The sequence below is a fragment of the Bufo bufo genome, chromosome 4 (assembly GCF_905171765.1).
Source record: "Bufo bufo chromosome 4, aBufBuf1.1, whole genome shotgun sequence".
In the NCBI taxonomy this organism is placed as follows: Eukaryota; Metazoa; Chordata; class Amphibia; order Anura; family Bufonidae; genus Bufo; species Bufo bufo.
This window is the reverse complement of record NC_053392.1, coordinates 569669840-569681979: the sequence shown is the minus strand read 5'-3', so window position 1 is coordinate 569681979 and position 12140 is coordinate 569669840. Positions and strand designations below refer to the sequence as shown.

Sequence of the window (12140 nt, the reverse complement as noted above, 5' to 3'; positions counted from 1 at the left end):
CAATAGAAGAGAATGGAGCAGTGGCCGCACTTGCATGGTGCTTTTCCCCTTCCCCTTTGCATGCTCCGTTCATATCCTAGCAATATGCCCCGAATGTCCAAGATGGGACAACCCCTTGAAATCAATATACTGCCCACCTAATATATGGGTCCTTCCAGAGAGAGAGTAGCCACTCTCTGTGCTAACGAATCTGTTTTTATTTTTTGATTGTAGCTTTTTTTTCTGTACATGATTACGGGGGACAGCCATCGTGTTTGAGCTGCCCTTAACAACATTTAGAGATATGCCTTACAGCAGCCATATGGTCCATAGGCACAGCGGACCTGAGATGTTCAATGACTTCTATGGGCGAGTTTTCGAGAAATGCTCTATGATCTGTGCAGAAGTCATTGTACAGGGAGGGGAAGTAGATAAGCCATGACATCCCCAATTGTGAATGGTGCAATCTTGTGTTATCTATTTATAAATGTTATCTGTCAGTGTAATTCTGCCTGTTATGATAATGAGATGACTGCTGAAAAGTGATCTGTACCGATCAAGACCTGGCGCCTTTTATAAGGCTTAGTGGCCAGTGGGAAAAAAATTAAATAGGGTTTCTTTTAAATATACTTACATGGAAAATTAAAAATACCATCACCAACATTCATTCTTTAAAAAATATGTTTAACATAAAAACGTGATTTAAACTCAGGTCAACGGTCCTGAAAGCTGTAAGACGTGTAGATAAGACAACACGTTTTAGAATCTGTCTGACATAATAACGACCGGATCACTGATCCCTTATTAACCCATCTGAGGTATTGTCAAGGTTTTAACAATAACTACGCATCGAGGAACTTAAGGTCTATACTCTGTGAAAGGATTCTATACGAGCTGGAAGATGCGTAGAAAAGAAACAGTCCTCCTGCTTGGTCTTGAAAATGAATTTCTTTAGCAGGACATAAGTCGGGAACAGGACATGAATATGTGAAGTGCTGTATATATAAGACATTCCAGTCCAACGCTCGGGTTCGCTCAGAGCAATGGTGGCAACACGTGATCAAGTCCAAGGTAGCTTTAATATGAAAGAACTATGGAAACCCAGCGACAAATGGAAGCTCACTACTCAGGAAGTGTAAAATGGAGATTTCTAATCATTTATGAACCTCAGTTGCATAACCACTGACCCCATACATGGTTATCACATCCATATTCATGTCATCTCTGGGCTGAATTCACAGATCCTAAGATAAAATGACCATAATTGACTGTAAATTCAAAGGAAACTGTCACCATGAAAATGTGCAGTCAGCACAGCCGGTTATAGAGCAGGAGGAGCTGAGCAGATTGATATATAGTTTTGTAGGAAAAGATTTAGTATAACTTGTATTTTACTCATTTAAACCTCTGTTCTTTCTATGCCTAGGAGTCCAGTGGGCGGTGCTACTTAGTGATTGGCAGCCTTTATTGTGTGCATACAGTTCTAGCTGTCAATCATTGAGTAGAGCCACTCCCACTGGACTCCTTAGTGTAACTAATAATGCAACGAATAAAATGAATAAATTACAAGTTTTACTGAACCTTTTTACATAAAACTATATCAGTCTGCTCAGCTCCTTCTGCTCTATAACACATGTCTACATGCTGCACTTTTATAGTAACAGATTCCCTTTAAAATGAATGTCCAGCCTTGAATCCTATTTTTAATCTTAATACATACAGATATCTGCAATGCTTAATTTCGTAATATATTTTTATATTAGTTGGTAAAATTGGGGCATCTAAGTCCCGGCCCTGAGAATGCCTCAACTGCACAGGAACGGCCACTTACAAGGCAGGGTTTATGTTAGCGCCGCCAAGTTACAGCTCAGGACAGCCCGAATTTGCCGGGACTGTCTCTGAATATGAGGACAGTTGGCAACTATGAGCTACCAGCGCTTTTTTTTTTCCTGGTGCTGAACGCCAATCCCCTTGCATAGTAAAAAAAATGTAAAACATTACTTACTGATTGCCCGCAGCCACCAACAGAGGGAGCATGCGGCACACTGAGTATGCAGTATGCACTAAGCTCCCTCTAGTGGTGAATGCAGGTAGCCAGGATGTTATGATTTGAAGCTATGTCTATGCAGGGGATTTGCAGCTGTGTATAAGAGAAACAAAGCTTCAACCACTATAGAGATATATTAAGAAATTAATTGCCACACAATTTTGGACCTAGAAATGACATGATGATAAAATGGGAAGGATTCCCATAGAAGTCAATAGAGCGGTGGTCACACCTACACATTACTGCTCCACTTATACCAAGGACTTGTGGATCCCTGTTCTCGTGATCACTGGAGGCCCTAGCAGTCAAGACCCCCAACAATTAGATATTTATCACCTATCTTGTAGAAAGTGCATGGAACTCTAGGGCCCATTCTTGTATACATCGTGGATATTTTCCGTGGTACATGCAAAAGTAGTGTGAACCTAGCCTAAGTCTTTGAGTCGTCGTCTCCTGTCCAGTTGTGAAAATTTTTAGTCTACTTTCACATCAGCGTTTTTACTTTCCGGTATTGAGATCCGTCATAGGATCTGAATACCGGAGGAAAACGCTTCAGTTTTGTCCTCATTCATTGTCAATGGGGACAAAACGTAACTGAATGGAGTGTATCAGAATGCATTCCATTCCGTTTGGTTGCGTTCTCAAGCCGGACAGAAAAACACTGCAAGCAGCGTTTTTGAGTGCGTCATGGGATGCGGAACAAGACGGATCTGGCATAAAACACAATGTAATGTAAGTCTTTTCCTGAAAAATAAAACATTTTGTTTAAAAAAAAAAAAAACACAATGTAGGTCAATGGTGCCAGTTCTGTTTTCTTGGACACAAAAGAAAAACGAATCCGGCGCCCATTGACTTACAATGGTTTTAGTGCATCCGTCATGGCCATTTTAGAGATAATACAACCAGATCCGTTCATAACGGATGCAGCCGGTTGTATTATCCTAACGGAAGCGTTTTTGCCGATCCATGATGGTAAGTTGCAAGCTCGTTCAACACTACTGTTTAACAGTGGCGGTCAACCAGCTCTGCCTAGTTTTGCATCAAGACGCCATATTTGCTCATAGCGATGTATAACTAGGCAGATATGACATTCAATCCACTAAGAAATTTGGGTTAACAACTCCTGTCAGAGCTGTAATGGCCGCCATACCGGTTGTCACCCATAATGAAATAGAAAAGTGAAAGTATGCGGTAAGGTAGGCCGTCGTATATGGTAGCGGCTGAGCTCATGACATCAGGTTCATAGGTCGTATTTGCTCATAGGCCGTACACGTGAGCTTAAACCGTCAGCGTGTCAAATGTCAGCGTATTACCCAATAAGTCATAAACCTGCACATTGTAAAGCTGGGCCTGAACGGAGTCTTTATGGGCTGCTTACAAGCGGCAGCTCAGAGCCGTTCACTATATCTTTATAGGATAATTTTGGTAATAAAGAGTTGTGGTTGACTTTCCCTAACGCAGTGCATTGTGGGTAGATTAAAGAAAATCATTATAAATGTCATTTCCTTGTTATGTACGTGAAAAAGTTCAAGTAATTTCAGAAACTCATCTTCGCTATCTAACATGGCGGCGTTAAGAAAAAAAGACTTGAAGAGGACCTGTCCAGACATGTCAGGAGAGGGGACAGGTCTTTAAAAGACATCTGTCAGCAGATTGTACCTATGACACTGACTGACCTGTTATATGTGCACTTGGCAGCTGAAGGCATCTGTGTTGGTCCCATGTTCATATGTGTCCTCATTGCTGAGAAAAATGAGGTTTTATTATATGCAAATGAGCCTCTAGGAGCAACGGGGGCGTTACCATTACACCTAGAGGCTCTGCTCTCTCTGCAACTGCCGCGCCTTCTGCACTTTGATTGACAGGGACAGGCAGTGAAAATGTGATCACACCTGGCCCTATCAATCAAAGTGCAGTGGACACAGCAGTTGCAGAGAGAGCAGAGCCTCTAGGTATAATGGCAACGCCCCCATTGCTCCTAGAGGCTCATTTGCATATATTAAAACACCATTTTTCTCAGGAATGTGGACACATATGAACATGGGACCAACACAGATGCCTTCAGCTGCCAAGGGCACATGTAACATGTCAGCCAGTGTCATAGGTACAAATCTGCTGACAGATGCCCTTTAACGTATGTATTTTGCGGTCTGCAAAACGCGGATCCGCAAAAAATACGGATGCTGTACGTGTGACGTCCGTGTTGCACCTGTTTTTTTGCAGACCCACTGTAACAATGCCTATTCTTGTCCCTCAAAACGGACAAGAATAGGACATGTTGTATCTTTTTTGCGGAGCAGCAGAATGAACATACGGATGCGGACAGCATTTTGCGGTGCAGTTGAAATAAATGGGTCTGCGTCCGATCCGCATGAGGACCAAAAATATGGTCGTGGGAATGGGGTCTTAAGGCACTCATACTGAAGTTGTTATCAGGGTTACTTGTTACGCCCCTACTACATAACGAAATTTACAGTACACATAATACACTGGAATTAAGAGAAAAAAAATCCAGGTTCTGCTGGTCACCTGTAAGAAAGCCTCACCTGTCGTCGCAGTAGGTGAACTTCATGTCCATGCTGTGGCGGCTCAGGAATGTTTTGCTGTCCAGCGGGATGTCAATGTTGGAGGGGTGCTGTATGGGCTGGCACATCATCACCAGGCAGTTGAGCATAGGCTCCTTGTAGCCACAGAGGGCGTGTGGGTTGAAGGAGTTGTACGTCTTGACATGACCAGTGCAGTGCAGCACCTGAAAGGGGTGGACAGAAGATGAGAATCCCACAAGATGCACCCAACCTTCCCCGCCATCACTCTGACGTGTTCACAGCTTTACCTTCCACGTTGCAGATTTGAGATTGACGGTTCTGCCCCTGTTGGTGACGGTACATTTCATCCTCATGAAAAAATCCCGCTCGGTGTTGGCCTCCTTGTTCTTCTTTCCGATGCTGGTGCCTTAGTAAAAAAGAGACGCATAATACCGATAAGTAATAATGGCTGCATTTGGGATCCACAGAAGTGTCAATGAGTGGAGAGTACAACCTCGCGGGCTGTGCAACTACGACCCCCAACATGCAATGACATGTGCATATACCTAGCAAGATTTAGAGGTCCCATGTTAGCCCTGATCAATCATATGGAGCAATACGGTCTATAGACTGCATCTGCTTCTATGGGTATGCTGAGCGTAGTAGTTCATCCAAAACTGGTATGGCTACAGGTCAGTGATAACTACAGTACTCTACTTAAGTGCCATGGTGGCTCACAGAGTGGTCACCTAAGTCTCTCTTTCAGTATGCCTTAGGAGTGTCACATTGAAAATGCAGCATGTTATAGAGCAGGAGGAGCAGAGCAGAGTGATATGTAGTTTTATGGGAAAAGATTCAGTAAAACGTGTAGTTTCTTGCTCTAAACTGCTACTATTTCTAGGCTTAGGAGTCCAGTGAGCGGTCCAGTAGTCCAGTAGCAGAAATGTAGAGCAAGAAACTACACGTTATACTGAATCTTTTCCCATAAAACTAGATATGAATCTGCTCAGCTCCTCCTGCTCTATAACATGCTGCCTGCAGATTACATTTTCATGGTGACGGGTTCCCTTTCAACTGATTACTCTTTCATAGGCTGGAGAGAAATCAAATGCAATCAGCAAAATACAAACTCTATTTGAAAAAAAGTATAAAGGGGAAGATTTATCAAAACCGGTGTAAAGGGAAACTGGCTTAGGGTACTTTCACACTAGCGTTATTCTTTTCCGGTATTGAAATCCGGTAAAGGGTCTCAATACCGGAAAAACATGCATCCGTTTTGTCATAATGCATTCTGAATGGAAAGGAATCTGTTCAGTATGCATCAGGATGTCTTCCGTTCCGTCCCTTGTATGGTATTTGACTAGACAAAACACCGCAGCATGCTGCGTTTTTTTTCCCGGCCAAAATCCCGGAACACTACCGTACTTAGCGGATCCGGCATTAATTTCCATTGAAATGTATTAATGCCGGATCCGGTACCAAGTGTTCCACCTTTCAGTCTTCAGAGCGCCTGCCGCAATGTGTTGGTGGTAAACACGATACCAAAAGGCCACAAATTCCCATTTGGACCATCCCTTCACTAAAAAATAAACCATAACATTTATTGTTAAACTATTATAAAGGAAAAGACATGCCACAGTCGGAATTAAAACTATCAGCCTGTCACTAGGTCATCCGTGCTTTCTATTTCTAAGAACTTTTATCAGATCATATGGATGTGATATAATTGACGCCTCATCTATTATATCTCAGTTATTGACTATACAAATAATTTGGGTCATTTATCAAACTGGTGTAAAGTAGAACTGGCTTAGTTGCCCATAGCAGCCAATCAGATTCCACCTTTCATTTTCCAAAGGAGCTGTCAAAAATGAAAGGAGGAATCTGATTGGTTGCTATGGGCAACTAAGCCAGTTCTATTTTACATCAGTCTGATAAATGACCCTTAGACAGCTTTAGGGCTGTGGTTTTAAAGGGCCAGTATTTGTAAATAACCAGGAGCTCATGGTGTAAAGTGCCAGCATATAACTAGTTCTGCGGTGCTGCGCAATAATCCAAAAGCAAACTGAGCTAATTGTGCAAAGTGTCAACGGCATCACTGTTTAGTGGCGTCGCATAGTGACCCAAAAGGGATCAAGGGGTTTTTATTACTAACCACCTTCTATTTCAATACGCACTCTTTATCAGCAGATAGCAGACAGTAGCATACTACGTTATAAACAATAACTGAGCTATAATAGAATACTGAGCAACCAAAAGACCAAGAAAACCGCAAAAAATTGCACATCCAATAATGATAAAATCTATAAAGCAATTTTATTGTACAGGACAAACAAACAAACACTTAAAAATTGTATACAATAAAAGATGTGCCGGTATGAATAAAACCAGGCACAGACAACCAGCCCACCAAAGTCCACAAATATGGACCAAACATGTAAGGTCCGGGACAATACACAATCAGATCTAATATCAAAATAATAATAATAATAATAATGCAGCATCAATAAATAGGAGACAATATTTGCAGAAATAAAATATGAATCACATAGATCCCAGACCTGTATGTGGGCCTATGTCGGAAGGACTTCCCCACGCCTATAGCCGCAAACACCCAGCTTCCCTGAGGAGTGTGCCCCTCGTGTCTATCGTTATTCTAATAGAATGCTGAGGCATTCCCCAGGCGTCAATCATCTCACACCTATATAATCTGGTGAAAGTTGAGATATAGAAATTGTACTGATGACCTAGTCACAGGCTGAGGCTACTTTCCCACTTGCGCTGTGCTGTCCGTTTTTCAGATCCGGCACAGGCTTTCAAAACCGCAGCACAACGCTTCAGAACATTAAACTGTTGCAAGCAGCATTTTTGTGTGCAGCATTGGAACCTGAACACCACCAAAAACCATGTAAGTCACTGGTGCCAGATCCGGGGTTTTTTTGGACACGAAAAAACCCCGTATCCGGCACCCATTGACTTACAATGGTTTTCTTCATTTTCGATATAATACAACCGGATTTGAACAGATGCAGCCGGTTGTATTATTCAAACGGATGCCTTTTGCTGTCGTTTTGAGATCCCATGTCGGATCCCAAAACCGGACAGCAAAAACGCATGTGTGAAAGTAGCCTGATAGTTTTATTCCTAACTGTGAAGTGTCTTTTCCTTTAAAATAGTTTTCCAATATACATGTGTAGTGTCCAACATATGTGTGTATGGTCCACTCCAACACTGTTATGTATAGTATGATGTCATTTTGCACTATTCCTTTGTCTATGCTGCTAAATCCATATTACAGGCTGGTAACATGCACTACATGTTTCCACCACTAGTGGTCACTACCACACCCATTTATATATTGCAGCCACAGGAAGTTAGAAGTGAGTTGAGATTAGTAAATGAGAGACTAGGAGTTAGGCCTCTTTTACACTGCTATGTGCACCCCGTTGCCGTATTGCGACCCGCAAAATGCTGGCCGCAATGCACGAGCACAGTCCGTGGGGCAGCCGCAGCGGATCACAAAAAGATAGGACATGTACGGGACGAAACCCCACGGAAGCACTCCGTACTGCTTCTGTAGGGTTCCGTTCCATGGTTCCGTTCCGCACCATTCCGCATCTCCGAATTGGTGAATGGGTCTGCATCCGTGATGCGGAATGCCCACGGAACTGCACCCGTGTAATGCGGATCCGCAATACGGCAACGGAGCGCACACGCCAGTGTTAAAGAAGTCTTAGGAGGAAGGAGAGGAGACAGTTTTGTCTCTGTTCTCCTGGGCCTAGCCCAGGGGAACCAATTTATCTCAACCTTGAAATCCAAGATTAGGAATATCTGATCCTACACTGTAGATTACCCTTCCGGGGTATAAAATGGATTATCACTTTGAGGACCGCAACCTTTTCAAATAATGAAGCAGAGAGTTTGCCTGCCGTGAGGGAAATCGCCCTTGGGTTGTTGGATCACTAAACTATAGACTATTGACGAAGGAAGATAACTGCTGTCTATCAGGTTTTAGTCACCTTTGAATTAGGTGGAGAGTTTCTAAGCTACCGGCTGCCCACCATAACTAAGGACAGAAAGGCCATCTGTCAGAATACTTATTTACAGAGGATCTAAACTACTATTGAAAGGTTGAGTGATCAGAGCAAGATCAGGAACCAAGTACAAGTAAGAACATCACCTTTACTAAAGTGAGCTGGAGTTAACCTCTACACTTCACCTAAAGGAGCCTGCTAATTTGGATTTGCAGCTTTACCATTTTTGCCATCTGTATGCAAGACAAAGTGATGCTATTGGATGCCTTCATACATCTGACAAGTAAAGTTCCTGTTTGGTTTAACTACTGCTTCATTCTTCATTCTTCTGCTCCATCTCTTAATTGCACCTTACGGTGCTGGCGTCACGAACACAGGGGCCCAGCAACCAAAGGACATTAAACACCTATAACATCAAGGGCACTTCAACTTCCATCTGGCTGGTGCTCCCTGCAATAGAACGTGCCCCGGAGGATTTAGTGCTGTCTTCCCATCCACTGCACTGCCGGCCCAGGGAGGCTCTGCTAACCGTGAGTACAAACAACTACTACCCCCATTGGCCCACCGTAGCCTCACGTGTTTACCCTGCGGTCTGGCTCGCTGCACATGTTATGTTTTATTATTTGGAGAAGGGATGGTCCAAATGGGAATTTTTGGACTAAGGGCTGCATTTAGTAATCGATTAATTTCCCGGAGATCTTCCTTGAGGGAGTCTAATGTGTTAATAATGTGTTGGTGGTCATCTGATGAGCTTACAGAATATAGGCCGCCATAAATAGAACCCATACGGAATTACCTGGGGTTCTGATCTCCATGAAGGCTTATTTGGCTTGGGCTACACAGTGAGTTTGGCCACGACACACATCGTGCCACCAAAGAACATTGTGTAGCAGTCATTGAACTTAATAGGGTTGCTGCACGACCCACAAGTTACTGTGACCGTAAAACCACAAAATCCAGCCTTATAGGAGATGCAATACTATTAGAGACATTAGGCAAATGCTTGTTATACCTACTCATTCTTTTTGTTATATTTGTTACTGGGAAATCTGCCGCTACTACTCCTACCAGGCTCGTCAACCAGATTTTCAGGAGCCAACTTGCCAATACTATATATACACTAAGCAGTTCTCATGCAGGGAATTAGGAAAACTGGATGACTGCGCATGATAAAGTGTGATTTATGAGAAAAAACTGTCATACAAATGTAGTTATATAATTCTCTCCCTATGTGTGTACAGAGGAGCAGGTTGTGTGAGTGCATGGCTGTACGGATTAATGGCTGTGCTACAGAATGTAGGCGCAAGGTTAAGTCCTTTTCTGAAAGAATTCAGATTGTGGAAAGAGATGAGACGACTTCATACAATAGAAGGAAATTACATGGAAAGCGATGTGACAAACTAAACTAAGCACACAAATAACTGAGACATCTTAAAAAAACATACGTCATTTATGATTTTTATGGTACGTAGAGAATGAACATCTAGTGCACCTTTTCAGAAAGTGATGGCAAGACGTCTCCTGAGCTAAGACTCGAACAGCAACATTACAAAAAATTTTTGCCATCGTGGATACCCGGCAGGCTGCCCGTATTCACCAATATCTCTAGAGGGAAAAGGTAAGCTGGCCAAGGACATGAGACATGGGTCAGAGGATACCAACTCAACAACAATCTCATGAGCATGAGAAATGCCTACTTGTCCCCTTATGTATCTTGAAGGGGTTGTGCAAGAATGTGTGGGGGGGGGGGGTCAAATCGCACCGCCTGGGCAGACTTGTGAAGGGAAGCTTACTTACCCGCTTTCTGGTGCTGGCTCCCCGCTTCCCTGCTCTTTCTCCTCCCAGCCTTAGATGCTCTGTTGGGCTCCCTTGCTGTAAACTTCCGGTTTGACATTGCAGCAGCCAATCACTGGCCACAATGGAGACGGTATCCCCTTCCGTCATGTGATCATTTGTTATGGCTCAACCAGAGTTTGTCAATGGCGGATGTTTACAGCAAAGCGGGCCCAATGGAGCATTACAGGCTGGCAGAAGAAGTAGTGGGGAGCCACGGATGGGAAGCAATTAATTAAAGGGGTTATCCAAGACAAAAAAAATTCCCATATGCCTGGGCCCCTCACACTGAATCTACTTACCTGGCTCCCCGAGCCGCTCCTGCACCGCCGCAGCTGCTTCTCTCCATGCGCGGATAAAAACATCCGGTGTCGGGGCAGAACAGCCAATGGCAGTTGGCGACAGGGACGAGCCTCCCTAGCATCACAGGTGACACTAAGGAAGCTCGTCCCCGCCTGCGATTGGCTGCTCCCCCCTCGACACCGGATGTTTTCATCCGCGCACGGGGAGAAGCAGCGGCGCAGGGAGCCAGGTAAGTAAATTCAGTGTGAGGGGCCCAGGCATATGGGGGACATTTTTTAGTCTCGGATTACCTCTTTAACCTTCCCTTTACAGTCTGACCAAGTAGGGGGGTTTGCCCAAACCCCCATACTTGCACAACCCCTTTAAAGGTCATGCCCAACTTTTCAAAACCTTGTAAAAAAAAATGTATTGTTCCATTGCATCCAAATAAAAAAAATTGGCAAATAATGTTAAAAAATATCCTTTCATTTTGTGTCTACACTCCTATGGAGATCTAGCTGTCTCCATAGTAACAGACTACCAACAACCCCGTAGTCTGGTTCTGCAGGCATATGCCATCTGTCTCTTACGAACCTACCAAATGCTTTTGTAGGAAGCAATGGGAGATTGCAGGATCAGACAACAAAGAGTTTATTTGTAGTCTGTTACCACGGACACACATGGAGGACTGTATAGAAGCTGTAGACACTAAACTATAGGAGATTTTGATTTGCAAATCTGGACAGCATAGTAGGATGACAGATATGCTTTAATGTAAATTTTCCAAAAAACACTCTTTCTACTTATTGGAGACAGTTATAGGAAATAGTGTGTAATACAAGGAATGCGCCACAATGAGTAAAATTGGATTTCAGAATGATTTCTTACCAGACTTCACATTTAAATTCTCTCTGATTTCATCATGATCACAGGGGTGGGTGAAGTCAAAGATGCTGTGTCCTGTGAGTTCAACCTAAAATGAAAATGATAACATCATTTGGGCTGCAAATATGCATAAAAATAGCTTCCAAATGTTTAATGAAATTTAATATCATTTTGTGCAACTGTTGGGCAAAAGAGACTGTGTTAAAAGGATTTTTCCATTGTAAATCGCTAAGATCTGTCATCACTTTATGATCATGGGGTCTCGACCTCTGAGACCCCCCACTAATGTTGAGGATGAAGCGGCTGAGGAACAATGTAGCAGTAAATTTCTCTGAAAACAGAGGCACTACCAAGCACCCAGCTAGGTAGGGAAGTACACCATGGCCCCACTTAAAGGGGTTATCCCATGATTGATGTAAAAAATGAAAATAAGACATCATAAAGCACATGACAATCTCTTTCTTACAAAGCTAGAACCAGCCCTGTACCTCACATGGATCCAGAGATCTCCCCATTAATTGCTCCAGTTGCTCTGTTTCAAGCTGGCAGCCCATG

The 12140-nt window shown here is 43.2% G+C and overlaps 1 protein-coding gene across 1 annotated transcript in view; it reads right to left on the bottom strand.

Annotated features, from left to right (window-relative positions):
• EPAS1 (endothelial PAS domain protein 1) overlaps positions 1-12140 on the bottom strand; it is a 135915-nt gene that overhangs the window by 22783 nt on the left and 100992 nt on the right. Inside the window, 3 exon segments of the mRNA XM_040430185.1 lie at positions 4573-4775; positions 4860-4978; positions 11589-11673. Of these exon segments, the coding sequence (XP_040286119.1) occupies positions 4573-4775; positions 4860-4978; positions 11589-11673 (407 nt within the window).